Raw genomic sequence first — 20366 nt, forward strand, 5'->3', positions numbered from 1 at the left:
TGACATGGTCGGATTACGGAACTATCAAGGATGGTACAATGTAACAACAGATGTAGAAATAGTATTAGTCCAATAGTGATAAACAAGAGTGTTTTTGCAATGCAAATGTTAATAAGGTGGCCCAGTCCAGTCTTACCCGGTCTTTGACGGGCTTAAACGGGCCCGCCCTTGGCCCGGGCTTCGCCCGGCGTCCCGCGAGACGGGGATGACGATGATTTTAAGCGCCTCCTGGCGCGAAAAGCTGTCTCTGGGTGCCGCTAGGGCTGCTGGGGATTGTAGTTTTTTGCCCCGCCCACACTCCGCTCAGCGGCCCGACTCCACGATGGAACAAGGAGTAAGGCGGCGGGCAGGCAAGTCCCCAGTGCGTGGTTCTTCCCTGGGCAGAAGCAGGACCTGGCAGGTATAACACAAGCACCAAATGCAGGCAAGAATGTTTTTAACAGAAATGTAATGTACTGTACAGGGATTGTGTTTTCTCCAGAAACCCAGAACCCTTTTTAAGATGAATAAATGAATGAAAATATTTTTTTTAAACGGAGGTTCCTGCTATTCCTTGTTTTATATGGTTTAATCGCCTCTTTGAAGGATCAGTGAATTAAGGGAGGGAGTGGTTTGGTTTGCATATGATAGTTTAATTGTTGGCTGAGTGTGGAATAAGTTACCTAAAGGTAAAATATTTTCTTGTTACTAAAAAATAGATGCAGCCAGCATCGGCAGTAGGATTTTCGTGCTGCTGTCTGATTGCTCACTATCCACAAGCCCTTGGGTGAATTATGTGTGCTGTCAAACTTTCATATTCAGACATATCAAGCTCTTATTCAGTGTAGCCTTTGCAGTTTGTTGTTGGCAAGGGACGAGGCAGTGGGCCTTCTAACAGGAGAGGGTCATGTCAGGTGCCACGCGAGGCCTCTCTGAAATATGCCTCAACTGCACTGCTCACCCCTTGGTGGTAAAATGTTGTTCTGCTGTCTGTGACTAAAGATTATGTCTTACAGGGGTTTATGGTAATTGGCATAGCATTGTTCCATGACCTTGCTGAAACAATATGCCTCCTGTGCAGATACCTTCCTGCCATCTCTTGCACTTTCATGATGAACTCCTAATATAGACCTTGAATTTGCTCTGTAGACTTGACTCATCGCTCTGTGCACTATCATGTTAGAATTTTCACAATATTCGTTGCTCCTTGGGGCATGTCTTTATTATAAAATGCTTCATAATTGTATAATATTTTAGACCTTCTTAAACTGTGAATAGGTAAAAATGCTAATAATTCACAATCATTCAACCTGTTGCTGTAAGGAAGGGTCACCACTCCAAGGCTCTGAAATGAGAATGTAGAGGTGCTGCTATGGCTGAGAGCAGGAGACTTGTACCACTAAATAATACACTGCCCTATGTATACATGTCCATGCCAATAGACCCAATTCAGGCTGTCTCCCTCTTGAAATTGCCTCCGCTTCAAAAGGCGTTTTTAAAAAGACATTTAAATTGTACAAATTGCTTGGGGGTCCCCGGCTTCCAGTAGTGATTCAGTGGGGGTCCTCAGGAGTCAAAAGTTTTGGAACCACTGGTCTATGGAGTAAATCCCAATTGCACCGGCTCCCACGGTCCCCAGTAGGTAGATATAGTTAGGACCTTGTTTCTATTCAAAAAGCGTTTTTTCTTTTCCCAATAACTTTGGCACTGGTTGACGAATCTTCGCGAAATTTTCATAACTTATGACCCGCTCCGGTCAGGTCTTATCTTGAAATTTTTGGGGTGATTCGGCAAGCGGGGGTAAAGAAAAAAGGGGGGGTCCCAAAACATGTTTTCTCCATGTTCATTCCCTTAGGAAACTTTACACACGGCTACAGTTCAATTGTTGAACAGAATTACACCAATTTTTGCACAAAGGTAGCCTTTGTTTCAGAATGAACTCTTTTTGTTAAATGGTGTAAATCCGTTCAGTAGTTCCTGAGAAATGTAACCTCTTCCATGCTCATGAGTCACGGTGGGCGTGTGCTGATGACGGCCGGGAGCCGTCATGACCACGCCCGCGATCGGAATGTTCAGCACTGCGGCGGAATTCGCGCCGCAGTGATGAGGTTAAAAAAAAGGTTCAAAAATGAATTTCCCAAAGGAAACTTTAGACACGGCTCCAGCTGGAACTGCTGAATGGAATTACACCAGATTTGGCAAAAAGGTAGGGCAGGCTTCAGAAAGCATCCTTTTTTTAAATGCTGTTAATCCGTTCAGTAGTAGCTGAGAAAAGCAACAATAAAAGTTTCGATATTTAGAGGCACGGAGGATCCACGCACCCTCCCGACCACGAACTGTATTCTAATTGGCTGTCAACACTCCAAACCAGGGTTGTTTGCAGCCATCTTGTGCCTCGGTAACCGAGGCACAAGAAAAAGTGAAAAACAAACGCAAAAAGCAAGAAAAGGGAGCAGGGTAGAAACAACCTGACTCCCTCGGCCTGCTTAGAGGGGATCCCACTAGGACGCCTAGGGCCCAAAAAAGCATTTAAAAAAAAAAAATAGGCTGAATTCGTGTTGGGTGCGTGAATCCAGCCGGAAAAAAAACCGAAGCACGGGCTCCCACGCTTCGTTTAATTAGGCCCCCGGGTGGGCCAGGACCCGGGGGCATGCAGAAATGAAAATGCGGGGGCCCAGGGGGACCCCCGCAGCCCCGGGGACCGCCATCCCCTGGGCTTCTTTATTTTTTTTTTAAATATGTCTGTGTGTGGGGGGGCTAGAGCCCCCCCCCCCCACACGCCCCGGGGACCACCACCTCCCCTAGGCACTATAATGTAAATATGGGGATCCGTTATGGGGAATAGAATCCCCTTCCTCTGTGGTAGCTTGCCGTGCACCAGGGGCAGTATCTAAGGCATTGGCTACAAAGCGGAACGCACACATTGGCGCAGTATTGGGATTCTACCCACTTGGGGACTATGAGAAATTTAATTTTGTCACAGATGAACTCACTGGAGGTGTTTACTTATCACGCACTACAAGATCCAGGTGGCCTAGCGAGCGGCCACGCCCACAGGGGTGCGGACTTACTAACAAAAAGTGCGGGATCACATTCATCTATTCTCAGCAAGCTACCACAGAGGAAGGGGATTCCATTCCCCGAAACGCGTCTGGTTTCAGCTTTGCACATCATGACTGAACTCGAACCTGTGCTATGCTGTCTGCTTGCAAGCTCAATGCCGAATAAATAGATTACAGCACTGCCGGCTGGCTTCTCTCATTTGGGGCAACCTTGTGTGATTGTATTTGAGCGGCGTGTCCTGCCGCGAGACGAGCTCACCACTGGAGAGTGGGCAAGGGAGATCGCCACTACGTGATTTCCGTGCACCAGGGGCAGTATCTAAGGCATTGGCCACAAAGCGGAACGGACACATTGGCGCAGTATTGGGATTCTACCCACTTGGGGACTATGAGAAATTTAATTTTGTCACAGATGAACTCACTGGAGGTGTTTACTTATCACGCACTACAAGATCCAGGTGGCCTGGCGAGCGGCCACGCACACAGGGGTGCGGACTTACTAACAAAAAGTGCGGGATCACATTCATCTATTCTCAGCAAGCTACCACAGAGGAAGGGGATTACATTCCCCGAAACGCATCTGGTTTCAGCTTTGCACATCCTGACTGAACTCAAACCTGTGCTATGCTGTCTGCTTGCAAGCTCATTGCCGAATAAATAGATTACAGCACTGCCGGCTGGCTTCTCTCATTTGGGGCAACCTTGTGTGAATATATATATATATATAGATATAGATATATATATATATAGATATATATATATATATATATATATATATATATATATATATATATATATAGATATATATATAGATATATATAGATATAGATATATTCATTCTTCATTACAGGGAGCCACCAGCCCTGACAAGGCTGACTGCCGGTGCATGGACAGATGCTATAAATCCAAACATTCTCCTAAGAAGGAACACCAGTCACCAGTGAGTTTCAATGCAGGTTTAATTCTTCGTATTAAATGATTGGCAGAACGCCACAAAGTCCTAACTCGTTTTGGCTATGAGTGAACCTTGTTCACAGGATAGCGTGCTCATCCACCCTTCACTTTTAAAGGTAACCACATTCAATTTAAACATAGATGAAAGACTATCCACTATGTCCCATAGTCTTTTCTCAGTCTTAAATTCTATTCTGCGTTGTGCTTTTAACACAAGTAGCATTTCTTTCCGACAGTTACAAGGTTCTCATTTTGTTTTAGTTACTTTCCTTGTCGAAGAAGTACTTCAGTTTTCATTTCCCACACAGCGTGCTTCAGGTATTTCCTTCTTTCATTTGGCCGTTCAATTTTTTTTTTTTTTATTCACTTTTATCACCATTTTCCAAGAATCGCCGAAATTCACAAGTGAGATTGGCAATCTCCTCCTGTGAACCCTTGCCTTCTGCCACTTACAATTACGATTTGAGGACAATCCCAAATCCTTTGGTAACAGCAAGTGGGCCATGTGCTTCCTATAATCAACATTAAAGCCACAGTTCTCCGTTACATGGATCCAGCTTGGACAAGGCAGCCACGGTGGTCGGTGGACAGACAGCCACTATAAATGTAAACATTCTCCTAAGAAGGAATGGCGTAGACCTGACACTGGTGATTTTTAATGCAGGTTTAATTCTTAGTATTTTGTGATTGTCAGAATGTCACAAAATCCTAGCATATTTTGGCACGCATTGATGTAAATCTTCACTGTATTCTGATCCACAAGGAAAATAACTAAAACAAAATGGACATTGTATCACAACTGTTGAAGAGAAATGCTACTAGTGTTAAAAATCACAGCACACATTCCAATTCTAAGATTAGAAAAGACTATGGGACATACTGGATAGTCGTCCGTCTGTGTTTAAATCAAATGTGGTTACCTTTAAAAGTGAAGGGGCGGATAAGTAAGGCTTCCTGTGAACAAGGTTCACTCCTAGCCGAAACTAGTTAGGACTTTGTGGCGTTCTGCCAATCACAAAATACTAAGATTTAAGCCTGCATTGAATTCCACCAGTGACAGGTGAATAGTGTTCCTTCTTAGGATAATATTTGCATTTATAGCGACTGTCTGTGCACGGCCCACTGGAGCTGCTCTGTCAGGGCTGGTGGCTCCCTGTAATGGAGAACTGGAGCTTTGATATTGACTATGGGAGCATGGCCCACTCGCTGCCACCAAAGGTATTGGAAGTGTTCTTAAATCGCAATTGGTAGTGGCATCGGGTAAGGGTTCACAAGAGAATATATTGGCAGTCTCACTTGTACAATATCACTTGTGTATTCCAGTGATTCTGGGAAAAATGGTGATAAACGTGAATACGAAAAACGTAACAGCCAAATAAAACAAGGAATAACCCGAAGTGTGAAAGTGCGAATTGATCTTTACTGCATTATGATCCACAATGAAAGTAACTAAAACAAAATCGGAACATTGTATCACAACTGTAAAAGAGAAATGCTACTAGTGTAAAAAACGCGCATTACAATTTAAGATGAGAAACATCTTTGTGACATAGTGGATAGTGTTCATCTGTGTTTAAATCGAATGTGGTTACCTTTAAAAACAAGGGGGTGGATGAGCCCGCCTTCCTGTGAATAAAGCTCACTTTGAGCTGAAACGTGTTAGGACTTTGGCATAATTCCACAATCACGAAATACTGCATTCTAAATCACTGCTGACAGTCATGTAGCTTTCCTTCTCAGGAGAATAAGTATATATATATATATATATATATATATATATATATTCCTTCAACATCAGACCCTAATTCGGTTTGAAAAGAGGAAAGGCACACACGAAGAATCCAAAGCATAAATGCTTTATTGGTGCAAAGACCCCACCCCCTGACAGACGCGTTTCGCCTCACGGCTTTGTCATGTCAGTTTGTAAGTGCAAACACATAGCCATTTAAAAACCACCATACGTCATGAATATTCATAGACCTAAAAGACGGTCTTCTGCAATACTTGATTTAAAAATACCTAGCAGCCATCTTGTAGTGTGCTTTCTAGAATTGTGCAAAACAAAGTGTAAAGTGCTTGTGCAAAAAAGAAAACAATATGTACAAACAAAGTTCATGTGATATTTCGCTACAGTTATGACGGCATTAGGAAAGGAATATGTACACATTATTCAATCGTAATTTCCATATAAAAAAAAGAAATATGTGTGTATATATATATATATATATATATATATATATATATATATATATATATATATATGTATATATGTGTGTGTGTGTGCATATGTGTGTGTGTGTGTGTGTGTGCATGTGTGTGTGTGTATATGTGTGTGTAAATGTGTGTGTGTATATGTATATATTTATCTCACACGTGCTGAGTCCTGTCTTAAAGATTCAAGAAGTGGAACCCAAGAAAATAGGTGGCACAACTCTGATTCAGTAACAAGTAACGTATTTTTTATTTATTTAACCATCACAGGATAAGAGTAGACCTACGCGGTTCGGCCCTAGCCTTCGACCGGCTCACATAGAGTATGTGTATAGATCGTCCCTTTTAAAAGGAACTACCACCATTACCACAATTGTGAACAATTTAGAGAGCAGCTACAGTCTTTTGGTGTTTTTCAACGCTTTGAAAATTTCAACTTGGTTTACAGTTTTTTTCCTTTTGTTATGTTTTAACTTTTCACCTGTAAAGTGCTCACAAGGAAATTTCCCAACATGAATTCTGTGTGATTACAGACAACTGAGCAATATTTCTTTTCAGTTTGTCACAGTTTTCTGAATTTACAAATGCACTTTTCATTTCAAAAGTAATACTTTTGCCCTTCAACATGTATCAGTATGTATCAATGTGGCAAAAATCGAAAATATTAAAAAGGTAGAGTGTTCCTGCAGTTCTTGTTATTCAAAATATCATGCAGATTATAAAATTCAATGGTGCAAAATGTATGACAATTGATAATGATGGTATATTTAATAATGGTGACCATTCTATTTTTTTGAATTTCACATTTGTCTCCAACATATTCCGTCAAAGCACCAAAATAATTATATGCATAGACGAGCTGTTGGACTTGGCCCTTTTTTGCAGGGTCATTCCTGAACTTTTTGCCTTCCTCCAAGTTTTTTTTTTTACCTGTTGTTGGTTGTTTTAGGACTCTGTGCACTTTAGCACTGCTGTCCAGTGTAAAGTGTGCACGCTCTGTGGTAAACATGGTAAGATTGGTCTACACCTGTTTGACTTATTTAATTTACCTGTCAGTCCCTTTTAAAGTGAGATACCCAGGGCCAGTAAATTAAATTCTACTGGTGGGCTTGCAGCGCTGATTGCGCCACCCACCAAAGTAGCCTTTCAAACCTGTCTCAGGCCTCTGCCATTGCAAGGCCTGCGCACGCAGTTCACTGCCGCTGTGACGTGGCACTAAGTGGGTGCCACATCTGTGACCCCCTTTTACTGCATGTCAGTTACCCCTAAGATAGGCCCTAGCTAGCCCTATGGGCAGGTTGCATTGTAGGTAAAAGGTAGGACATGTACCTTAATTGTGCGACATGTTCTGGTAGTGACAAACAGCCATTTTGGTTTCTTACTGCTGTGATGCTGCCCTCTCATAAGAATGCATTGGGGATTCCCTGATACATGTTACAGTGGTAATTTCTGATCTGTGAGGAGCAGCGTGGTCAAGTTTGGTATATTTGGAATAGTAATAAATGCTGTGTGATGGTGTACGCAGATTTATTATCACTATTTTAGAAATGCCACTTTTAGAAGTTGGAATTTCTGCGTGCTATGTGTCATTGTGCCTGACTGATGTCTATTGCATGTCTGGCTCTGGAGTGATGGGCTGGTGAGCTGGAGTAGCTACAGAGGGGCTTGGTGAGTTCACGCTAGGCTGAATAGGCAGATATACATTGGAGTAGTGGGAGGAGTAGCCCCTGACCAGGTCTGTGCCTGCCTTGTTCAATGCTGGCTCCGCCTCCAGTGGTGTGTCTGGGGCCAGGACCTATCTGACAATGAGGGTGTTTGTGCCCTGTAAACAAATGTTGAAGTGCCCCCAGAACTGGTTTTGGACCGGGCCTAGGCCTGTGCCAGGAAGAGAGAACAAAGACATAAGTACTGGTGCTGTGACCCCATGACAGTGTGCTTACTTGGAGCAGTGTGCCTGCTTGGACTGTTAGGCCCCAAGAAGAACCCTCTGCTGGAGGACCATGTGAACTGGCCTGCCTGGGCCCAGCTCTGCCCCTCTTGACTTTAGGGGGTGATCTGCAGCAAGCGTGTGGTGAGCGCTTTGTCCTCCTTGCCCTTTGAGCCCTAGAAGTGGGCTCCTACAAATACAAAGGCTATTTTTTTATATAACCTTGTGTGGAGTTTCCTTTGTGGTGTGCCTAGCGTGTTGCTGCTTTGTGTGTTGCGCAAACGCTTTACACATTTACTCTAGGATAAGCCTGACTGCTCATGCCAAGCTATCAAGGGGTTGAGCAGGGGTTATCTTCAGCGTGCAACTCCCTTGCCCTGACTAGAGTGGTGGTTTCTGACTAGCTTAGGCGCATGCCCTAGCCAACCAGAAATCCCATTTCTAACAGGAGCAAAGAAACACATTCCGCAATACAAGGTCACACTTACAAGTAAATCCCGTGGTCCAACAGTGTTCACATTTCTCATTTTTTCTTATTTTTTAGTATCCAATGTCTGCATGCAAATATGTCAACTCTTTTGTTTTTTTTTTTTGTTTTTTTTTAAATAGCAATGTCCAAATTAGCTAAGTAATGCAAATGTGATGGTAATCATAACAGTGCAAAGGTCGTGGTTAATAAATTGATCATAAAGCTATGCAAATTGGCAAGAAAAATTTGCAAAATAAAAATCTTATAATCACATTTGATGTCAGATATATCTTACACCTCTCCAATTTGTTTACTTTCTAATCCAAGATACTGTAACTCATGTTTTCTCTCTCCTGTGCTTTTTTTTTACTTTTCCCTTTAAGATCTTTTCAGTTTTCTAATCTAATGCAACTATGCCCATGCCAAGACATCTATTTGTTATATTCTGTTAATTCTTTGCAATCTGCACAATGTTTTCCAAAAAGTTTTAATGTATGTTGTTAAAAGAAATTGGATGTGAAATCTGCTGATTTATTGATTTTGGTACTGTACAATAGTGACAGAATCTACATTAAAAAATAATTGGTGAATTTGATTTTGTAAATCAAGCCATTTGAGCATCTAATGACTGTTTTCAGCCTCCTTATGGAGAAGAGTGAAAGTCCTCAATTGTGACTTGTTTGAGCCAATTTAAAGCCTGACTATGCTTTATTTATTTTTTGTTTTTTAGGTCAGAAATGTTCAGTACAAACAGTTCATAGAAATAAATTCATATGCAGAATATACCATCCCATGTGTAGCATAATATGGTCTGGGGCATGGAGATCACAAAAATTAACACATTAATAACAATTAACCATCATCTAAAGAAAAGCATATCAGTGGCATCCTTCTACATGAAAGTGAAATTTTTATTTTTTAATTTTTTTCAATTGATTATAAATCCCAGATTTTATCAAATTTCCTCAAAGAAGAGGGCCCTCTACATTTAGCCAAGGCCATCTCAGACTCTTGGACATGTCTCAGGAGGGCCCACCATTCCACTGCCTAAAGTCTGAATATGCTTTGTGTTCTTTTTTCTTAGGCAGCTTTAAAGGCGACTCCAAAGGATCACATACTACTGCGGAAATGTTATCTGCAAACATTATTAGTTTGTGTATGTCACAACGATTGAGCTAGTGTCCCTTTGTACCAGTAGTTCCAAGAACCAGCACAAACGTACTGGAGACTAGACCCATATCAGTCATGTTCCCCTTTCAAGTTTACTATTATCAGAGGCAAAATGTACTGGAGCAGTTGGGACTTCACAACTGCCTTGGAAGAAGTGATTAAACTTGGGACTAAAACCGATAGCTCTCAAGACCAAACTGCATATTCTCTTCACATAAGATCAACTGTCTATTTGGCTTCTAGCAGAAGTTAGGTCACTGGCAAGTATTCTCATTCCGCTGTGCCTGAGATTAACCACGTTCCGAAGCCATAGGTCTAATCGTAGAAGCATCCCCCTATACTACAATACCAAGGCTTGACATTTTTCTTCCAGACCGGCCCTGCCTTATTATGGTGGATTGTAATTTTGTAGGCAAGGAATTGATAGATTTTTTTTTTAAATGAGCCATTGTTTATGAATAAATAATCATGAAGCTTGTGAGGTTTTAGAAAGTTTTATGTATCAGGTCTGTTTTAACAATGATGTTACCAGTGCATTCTTGTAGTTTAAATAAGAGGGACTTTCATTTGATCAGAGTTCAGATGATTTACGTACATTAAATGAATCAAACACAAGAGGAAGACTAGAAATGTCTGACGCATGAAAGCATATTCTATCTATTTTTACAATGCCTAGTAGGCTGGTTTTATTACTTTTGGGTAATTTGTGTGATTTTATTCATTGTACTTGACAGTACAAGTTTGTACTGCATTTGTGTATCAGTGTTGCAGTCTTGCTTCTCAGTTAGAAAAAGGAAATATCTGCATGGCTGGAAGAAGCACTTTTCATTTATTAGGGAGCAACCCAAAACTATCCAAAAAACTTTAAACCCTCTTCGTTTAGAAGCTGTTTTTCGACATTTTCTCCTTTCCACAATATTCAGTGGAGGTCTGTCAGTAAATGAAGTGTATCATTCTTTTTATCATAAAGTACAAACTGTATTTTCAGTATACTACGCTCAACTTTTGGGGCATTACATATTAAGGGGGTGGGAGGTAACGTAATACCAAGTTTCTGACAAATGTAATTCATTTCTTAGGTAATGAAGGAGGTCCAGAGTGCAATGAATACAGCGGCTGCAGACGACAGCAAACTTGTGCTGCTAAGTGCAGTTGGCAGTGTCTTCTGCGGTGGCCTTGATTTTATTTATTTTATACGACGTTTGACGGATGATAGGAAAAGGGAAAGTATTAAAATGGCAGACACAATTAAGTAAGTAAACTGTACGTAATCCTCTGTTTGTGAACGTTTTAAGTATTTTGAAAAGTAAATGCATTCCTTCCTGACTGCGAAACATTATGGAAATTGTAGTGTCTAAATGCCAGATGTACAAAGCCATTTTGTGTTTGCATACCCTGCGTTTCACAAAATTACATGATTTGCAACCCAGGTCACGAGCATTTCCGACTAGGAAAATAAGTTTACCAACCCATTTCAAATTGCAGATAAGAAAGGTTGTTCCCTCCTAGTTGCAATTTGGAAGGGTATGTAGCAAATATTTGAAGCTGTAGTCTCAATTCATTGACAATTTCTGACTCCTCAGATTAGGTGGTAAAAATGGTTTCAGAAAGGGAAGTTGTCCCCTTTGGACAGCTTCCCCTTTGGAAATTGTGCCTGCTGACCTCAGACGTGATATTGGGGGAAGCCACTAGTGTTCCCAAGGGTTATTTCCTGATTCTACTTATGTGTTTTCTAGTGGAAAACATTTTAATAAATAAGCGCCGGATTCTTTAACAAACACAGGCATGTTGGTCGGCCACCACTCCCTATGTTTGTAGCCAATCACCGGAGGTCACAAATAGCGATATGACTAATTAATATTCATTAGGCAGGTGGTTTTGTGACTGGAGATTTTGCAAGCGACCTATTAGTGCATTGATCGCTGTGCAAGATAAGGAATGGTACTCAAAAAGTTGGTGCACAATTTGCAACCAATTTTGTGACCGGTCTCTTTGTAAATTGGGCTCTAAAATATTTCTGGAAATTAACAAGTCTTGTTTAATTGTGTACTTCTGAGACATTACAGTACATTGGAGAGGTGTGGTGCAGCAGCCAGGGCAGCTGACTTACGAGCACAGGGTTCACGGTTCGATCCCCGGCTCTGGCGGCACCTCAGCACCATGTGACTCTGGGCAATAGCTCGCTTAAATTCCACGACGGCCCCCAGCGCCTTGAGACCCGTAAGGGTGAGTAGTTTGCGCTTTACAGATACGGATTTTTACTTTTTTACATTTGAGGGTGTTTTCAGTTTTGTTTAGTATTTCTATTTTTAAAGCTATACTGTGGATTTTTTATGCAGTATCTGCATATTGGTGAACAGTGAGAACCACTTCAGTCAAAAAAATGTACATTGATTCTTACACAGAGCTATAAAATGATAAAACCGTTGAAGAAATTCAATCAATGCAATTCATTTTGCAAAACATTACAATAACATCTGTTTATACAGACAATCATCCGCATAAAATCCAAAAGAAAATTATAATTGGACAAAAATCATTCTCTTATCTTTAGGTTAACAGCCACTAGAATAATTCAATATTAACCCAATGTTTAATTTATCTGCCACCATTAATAAGCTCCATCCAGCATAGCAAATGAAGAAAGATAATAATAATAATAGAAAAGGCTGAGCCGCATGTTCTAAAATAATTCTGCCTTAACCCCTTCCCTGCTAGGCATTCCCCCCCTCCCCCTCCCACCCCAAGCCTTTTTTTGGCTATATGGGGTAGTTTGCACTTAGGCTTCTGTATCTTTTTGTCTAATAAGGTATCCAAAACAAATGTGCGTCCTTTTCTTCCAACATACTGAGGATTCTAAAGATACCCAGGGTTTGTGGATTCCCCTGAACGAAACCGTGAAAATAGCCAAAATATAGCTACATTGTTTTTTCTGGGTCTTTTAAAGTTGGGGAAAAAGTGCTGAAGAAGAAATTGTTAGATTTTTTTTTCTCCCCTACAAATGGTATCAACAAAGGGTTTGTGGTGCTGAAATCAGTAGCGCTCAGGAACAGGCAGACTAATGTCAGAAAACAAAAAATTTCGATACAGTTTTAGCATTTTACTGGGACATAGCCTATTTTTCAATTTTTTGTGCTTTCAACCTCCTTCTAGTAAGTGGTAAAAATGAATGTGAAAGTAATAATGAATACCAGAAAGCTATCCATTTCTAAAAAGCAGACATAATTCTGATTTCAGTAAAGGATCTATAGTGTGGATCCTTTAAGCTTTTCCTATAGAAACTAACAGTTGAAAAAACAATATATTGAAATTGAGTAAAAAAAAAACTGCCATTTGTGCCAACGTTTTCACCTGCAACTTCTTCGAAGTATGGCAAATTTTTTTAAAGCATTATACCATTAGGTCTGCTGGACCCTTTTTGTTAGAGGGATATTTAGGACTTGTAGGTTCACCAAGAACCTGAGGTACACAGAGCCAATAACTGAGCTGCCCCTTGCAATGGTTTTTCATTGTGTACCGAGTATATAGCAATTCATTTGGTAAAATATAGAGTGAAAATAGGTATTGAGGAAACCTATGTATTTCGTAAATGTGAACAAAATATAGAGTTTATAAGCAGTGGTTATTTGCACATCTCCAAAATTGTGGGTACCCATACTAGAATGTAAAATAGAGGAAATGTTTCAAAATGACTGCTTTTTTACACAATTGGAAGGCATAAACGCACAATTGGTAAGAACACTTGTTCTACTATTCTGTGTTCCCCTAATTCTCCCAACTAAAATGGTACCTCACTTTTGTGGGTAGGCCTGGTCCCCACAACAGTAAACAGCCGAAAACTTACTGTGGAGACTTCAAAATTATCGATTACAAATAGACCTTGCTTTGCGAGAGCGTCACCTGCTTTTTTGAACCCCAAGCTCGGCAGCCATCGTGCTAAACCTACAAAACTCAGACATTTCTGAAAACTAGACACCCGGGGGAGTCCAGGGAGATGTGAATAGCATGAATCCCGCAATGTGTTTCTACCCAGAATCCACTGTAAACCTCAAATTCAGATGAAAAGAAAATCTGATTTTTCTCAGATTTTCAGTGTGGGAAAGTTGTGGGATCGAAGGGCTGACACAAGTTTCCTACCACCCAGCATTCCCCCAGGTCTCCTGATAAAAATGGTACCTCGCTTGTGTGGGTGGGGCAACTACCCACAAACAGGAAGGGCCAGAAACGTATTGTGGAGACTTCGAAATGATCTGTCTCAAAACGACCTGGTTCTGCAACGGGGACACCTGAGTTTTTGGTCCTGGTCCCAGCGCCCATCTACAGAAACCTACCAAACCCAGATATTTCTGAAAACTAAACACCCGGGGGAGCCAAGGAAGGTGTGGCTTGCGTGGATCCCATAACTTTTCCTGCCCAGAATCGCAGGCAAACCTCAAATTTAGCTGAAAAAATCCCCTTTTCCGTACATTTCTGTGTGGGATCACTGCGCCAGCGCAAATGTCCTACCACCCGACGTTCCGCTTGCTCTCCAAGATAAAAAAATATACCTCACTTGTGTGGATGTTCAATGCGAAGTCAGCCTAAAAACGCATTTAAAGAATATATAGCGCTTAGAACTCACTGTGCTATCCCCTCAATCCCTATGTTTTTGGTCCTTCCCTATCCCTTGGCCCACCCACACAAGTAAGGTATCATTTTACTTGGGAGACTGAGGGGAACGCTGGGTGGTATGACATTTGTGCCGGCGCGGTGATCCCAGGCTGAAATGTGAGGAAAATGTCATTGTTCAGCTACATTTGAGGTTTGCAGGGGATTCTGGGTAGAAAAACGTTGGGGGATCCACGCAAGCTGTACCTCCCTTGATTACCCTGGCTGTCTCCACAAAACGTTTTGAGCCCTTCCCCGTCACTGGTACCCTCCAACACAAGAAAGGTATAATTTTTTATTGGGGAGACCTGCGGTAATGCTGGGTGGTAGGAAATTCGTGTCAGCCCGGTGATCTTACAACTTTCCCACACAGAAATTTGTTAGGAAGATTTGATATTTTTTATAGCTAAATTTGAGGTTAGCAGGGAATTCTGGATAGGAAAATGTTGGGAGATCCATGCAAGTCATACCTCTCTGGACTGTCCTGGGTGTCCAGTTTTCAGAAATGTCTGGGTTTTGTCTGATTTCCTAGATGCACATGAGCCCAGACCAAAAAGGCAGATGACTCCCTCTCATAATGAACACAACAGGGATGGGAGGGTCCAAGGGAATATTTACCGACCACATACAGCTATAGCCCCCTAATAATACAGTTTCTAACAACAAAGAATAGCGGTGGGTCAAAAGAACACAAAATGATTAACTAAGCAACTGGCAACATGTACTACTCGGCAGTATTTAGTGACATAACTTCACTAAAATCAATAAGGTACTTCATTCGTATGAGAAGAAAAATACCCATCAGTAGTCGACCTGTACCGCCCTTTTCATCATCTGGGTTCCTTCTTACCACGAAGGAAAGTAGTTTTCACCAATACTTAGAGTATTAGACTAAAAAAGGAGCCAACTGACATATGAACAGTTTTTATAGGCGGTAGGAGACAACTGTTAAGCAGTGCATGAGCAATAAGTGATAAGTGAAAAAGTGAACAGGTGCTCTTTGAGGCTAACGTTAGATAGACACGAGGAAAAGGTCTTTTAATCAAGACCTCTCTGCTTCTAAGTCAATAAAAAAGTAGTGTGATTCTAGTAGTTTTAACTAATGGCTACTATTAATTTCTAAACTGGTCGACATGTTTCTGCAGATTTAAAGGACCCCAGTGGTATCCACTGCTTTCTTCAGGACCGATAAGGCTACTGCTTGAAAACAGAGTGAAAAAAGTGTAGAAATTATAATGAAAATGTATCACCTGGGTATTGTGAAAGAATCATTCTCCCAGCTGGTTGTTCCACATTCCAGGCGAATAGGACACACATAGACAGTTGCAAAGAGAGACAAACACATAGTTAGCACAGACTTGGTGTTCAATATATCACATTATTTGATACATCAAGTCCACATTAGGGAAACGATAAAGCATTCGTTTTGCCTGCGTTCTATCAATAACAATTTAACAGAGATACCTTATTCTGGTATCTACACTCTCACTTACCAAATTGAGCAGGAGAGTAAAGCCCCACCTCACCTGGCTACGGCACAGGTAGTTGAAGCACCGCTCTAGTGGGGAGAAATGAGATTTGTTCATCGTGATATTTTATCAAACCATCAATTCTATAAAAAACGGGTCAGGTGATTGGTGAATTGAGCATATTAGTTCTTCCATTATCTTAAATAACACGAACGCCAAACAGACCACTCGAAAATGGCCTTACTATGTTAAACTTTGTGCACGCTCAGCTAACGAGAATGTCTATTGCGAAGTCAGCTGTGGCTGACATGTCTTTGTGAATCTTTCCTACTTTCTCCCCACTAGAGCGGTGCTTCAACTACCTGCGCCGTAGCCAGGTGAGGTGGGGCTTTACTCTCCTGCTCAATTTGGTAAGTGAGAGTGTAGATACCAGAATAAGGTATCTCTGTTAAATTGTTATTGATAGGACGCAGGCAAAACGAATGGTTTATCGTTTTCCTAATGTGGACTTGATGTATCAAATAATGTGATATATTGAACACCATGTCTGTGCTAACTATGTGTTTGTCTCTCTTTGCAACTGTCTATGTGTGTCCTATTCGTCTGGAATGTGGAACAACCAGCTGGGAGAATGATTCTTTCACAATACCCAGGTGATACATTTTCATTATAATTTCTACACTTTTTTCACTCTGTTTTCAAGCAGTAGCGTTACCGGTCCTGAAGAAAGCAGTGGATACCACTGGGGTCCTTTAAATCTGCAGAAACATGTCGACCAGTTTAGAATTTAATAGTAGCCATTAGTTAAAACGACTAGAATCGCACTACTTTTTTATTGACTTGGAAGCAGAGAGGTCTTGATCAAAATACTTTTTCCTCCTGTCTATCTAATTTTAGCCTCAAAGAGCACCTGTTCACTTTTTCACTTATCACTTATTGCTCATGCACTGCTTAACAGTTGTCTCCTACCGCCTATAAAAACTGTTCATATGTCACTGGGCTCCATTTTTAGTCTAATACTCTAAGTAGTGGTGAAAACTACTTTCCTTCGTGGTAAGAAGGAACCCAGATGATGAAAAGGGCGGTACAGGTCGACTACTGATGGGTATTTTTCTTCTCATATGAATGAAGTACCTTATTGATTTTAGTGAAGTTATATCACTAAATACTGCCGAGTAGTACATGTTGCCAGTTGCTTAGTTAGTCATTTTGTGTTCTTTTGACCCACCGCTATTCTTTGTTGTTAGAGACTCCCTCTCATAACCAAGTCTTTTTGTGCTCAATAATTTTGATATCGCCACAGTACGTTTTAGGCTATTTCCTGTCACCGGCCCCAACCACACAAGTGAGGTACCGGTTTTTCGTCGAGCCTAGCTCTGCGCGCATGCGCTGCGCTAGGAGATTACCTTTTGGAATCGGTCTGCACTTTTCTGACACTTGTGCGAGTGGCAGCATCCACGTTAAGGGAGCTCTGCTTCTTAATGTGTTTGTTGTCACCCTCTTTTTCTTTTTATTTAATAGACGTGGTCTAACTCTGTCCTGTAAAGGTTTGCTAAGAGACAATGACACTTTTTAATCATCGTATTTACATTTCAGTCGCCCGCCGTAAGCGGAGCTCTTTGAAGAAGTGCCTGTCGTGCGGTGGGCAGTGGTGAAATAAAGTTTAATAGGCGTGCAGTTTCCTCCACCACCGGTGGAACAGTTTCTGGCTCCGCAACAACTGGCTCATCGGACCCTGGAAATCGCCAACAGGCTTTGATGTAGAAGCAGAAGATGTGTGAGGGTCGCAAATGCTTGACTAGCCTCATGCGCTCGGGGAGACCCGTGCACACATCCGGGCAGCCGCTGGCATTTTGTAAAAAGCATAGTGGCCCGAAGAGCGTCAGAAAACTATCCCCGTGCAAAGCCACTGACTGAACCTACGATATTTAAACTGCCAAAATACCTTCATCCTGTCGCGACGAGGGCCTTTCGCTCACATACCCGACCAGGCCTCTACTTATTTCCTTCAGTATTTATAAAATGGTGCCATTCCGAAACACCGACACACTTGGTAAGAGGGAAATGTGCAAAGCAACTCCACTGCGCCCTGAAAAAACAACAGTTTAATTTGAAAGAACGCCATGCGAAAGAGATTGGGCAATAAATACAACCAAAAACGTTGTGGCTTAAAATCGAACTGATAATGAAAAGCAGACAAGCACATATCATTGTCTAACGAGCCCAGAGACATGTGTGGCCTAGGGTTCAAAAGCTGAAACTCTCTAGACATACCTGACCACATTTATATGAACAGCCTCGCACAGCTGCGTAGCAAAGTCATGCATGGTTGCCATGAACAACAAATGTGTACAGCGCCCTGACTACGGCTACTTCCAACATGCAAACCCAACTGCACACCGAGATACGGTCTCTAAAAAGATTGAGGCCTAAACAAAGGATGCCCACACATTGACGCCCACACACCCAAGCACACATGTGCGAACACTTGTTCGCTGCCGACCCAAACACAATAGCTCAGTTACCATACATAACAAGCATTGGCATAGCCAATAGGTCTCCCCTTTGGGGCCTTATAAGTGTTTAGCCATGCTATGGTTGATGTTATTGCACCAAGGATATTGTGCTGCATAACTAAATACTTATAAGGTCTCAAAAACGAGACCTATTGGCTATGCCAATGCTTGTTATCAGGAGACTTGGGCGAATGCTGGGTGGGTGGAAGTTTGTGGCTTTCCGCAGATTCCAGAACTTTAGGAAAATGTGTTTTTTGTTGTTTTTTCCACAAAGTTTGAGGTTTACAAGGGATTCTGAGTAGCAGAACCTGGTGAGAGCCACACAAGTCACCCCATACTGGATTCCCCTGGTTGTCAACAATGTACAGGTGTGCTAGAGCCCCAAATCCACAGCTAGGCAAATTGCAAAAAAGATCACTGCCTAGTGGGCTGAATATACAGATATATGTTGTAAGTATGTCTATAAGAAGTGTATGTCTGCTTTTGTTGCTGCTTTTCTTTTTGAGACTCTAGATGGACCTTGAACTATATACTTTTCCACTCCCATTTTAGGGGCTCCTACGTTACATAGTCCCGGAGGCAGGTTTCCCCCCTGCAGGGTTTTCTCCGTCTGAGAGTGGTCTTTGCCATCTTTCTCGGTTGCTATTTTTTGCAATGCTTTGGTTTGCCATTGTAGAGGTGTCTCTCTTACACTCTTTGTCTCTCTTGTTGTGGGTGTGCTCTGAGAATCATCTCCAGCTCTGATCTCAGGGAAGGGTTAGATTCCACAACAACGTGCTCTTGACTTAATTCAGGGGTACAGGTTGATTTTCTTCGCCCCTGCGTTTTGTCCACTTGAAGAATTAGAGTTAGATCACGTTCTCAGTTCCATGGCATAGACCTAATGCTCTAATTTGGAGGCATGATTGATGTTTTTGGCCTCCTAGCCTTGTACAGTCATGGGTTGATTACCTTTGACAATGATAGATTGTATTATTTTTATGGAGTGTTTTCTTCAACACTTCCTCATCCCTCTGTTCTGGGCTATGTTGTCCACAAGTTTCTCATGAGTATTTCCCACAATTCTTCTATTAGAGCATCTTCTTTGCTTTGCCTGTGATTCTTTGGACAGCTTAGTTGCTATGACCATCTAGTCTTATTTTGGGATCTTGTTTTGACCCACCTCCAAGTTTGGTGTTGCTTGGGTGTCTAATTCTAAGATAAAGAATTTGCAGCTAGATGTCTTTATCAGATGAATAAGTTACTTACCTTCGATAACGCCTTATCTGGTCAAGACCAGGATCTGTCCGCAGATTCCTTAACGACTCACCCATCCTCCCCGCACAGCGTACTGTTGGTCCTGTTACCTACAAAATACCTTTCTTGGCATACTAATGCCTCTTTTCAGGGCTTTGCATTTGTTTAACAAAAACGTTATTTCTTTTATGACACATTGTTTCTTTATGAAGTTTCAAAAAGTGGCTCCGCGTTGTGAGCATAAAAGGGTAATCACAGAAGAAACTGAGGTCAGCATGTTCGTCAACGTCACATCCGAAGGGCGACATCTCTCGACAGCCACTACCGGTGCGCAGAGGTACTACTGTACAAACATTCCTGGTTCTAGTCTGGCACCTGGGGAGAATTCTAAGATAAGGAATCTATGACAAGATCCTGTCTCTACCAGATAAGGCGTTACAGAAGGTAAGTAACTTATTCAGCATGCTCATTTCATCAGATTGATCTGTGCTGGGAGAAATGAATCAATCCTAACAAAGTGTCTAAGAAAGAAAAGGTGGCTAGAGAAGCAGGAAAACTGAATTTGCCCCTACAGTTGTGCCTCTCCTGTAGATATTCTTTAAGCCAGGCAGCCAAAAAAACAGCATAAAAAAGGAGTACAAGCTACTTGGCCACCAAGAATAGCAGCAATATGTGGAAATGGTTAAAAATATTCCATGAATTGAGGTCTGCATGCTTAATTTTCAA

At 41.6% G+C, this 20366-nt stretch overlaps 1 protein-coding gene across 1 annotated transcript in view; it reads left to right on the forward strand.

Moving 5' to 3' along the window:
• CDYL (chromodomain Y like) overlaps positions 1-20366 on the forward strand; it is a 304671-nt gene that overhangs the window by 237098 nt on the left and 47207 nt on the right. The window contains exon 4 of the mRNA XM_078688047.1: positions 10852-11024. Within this exon, the coding sequence (XP_078544173.1) occupies positions 10852-11024 (173 nt within the window). The remainder of the gene's footprint in view (positions 1-10851; positions 11025-20366) is intronic.

This window comes from Lissotriton helveticus, chromosome 4_1 (assembly GCF_964261635.1).
Source record: "Lissotriton helveticus chromosome 4_1, aLisHel1.1, whole genome shotgun sequence".
Classification (NCBI taxonomy): Eukaryota; Metazoa; Chordata; class Amphibia; order Caudata; family Salamandridae; genus Lissotriton; species Lissotriton helveticus.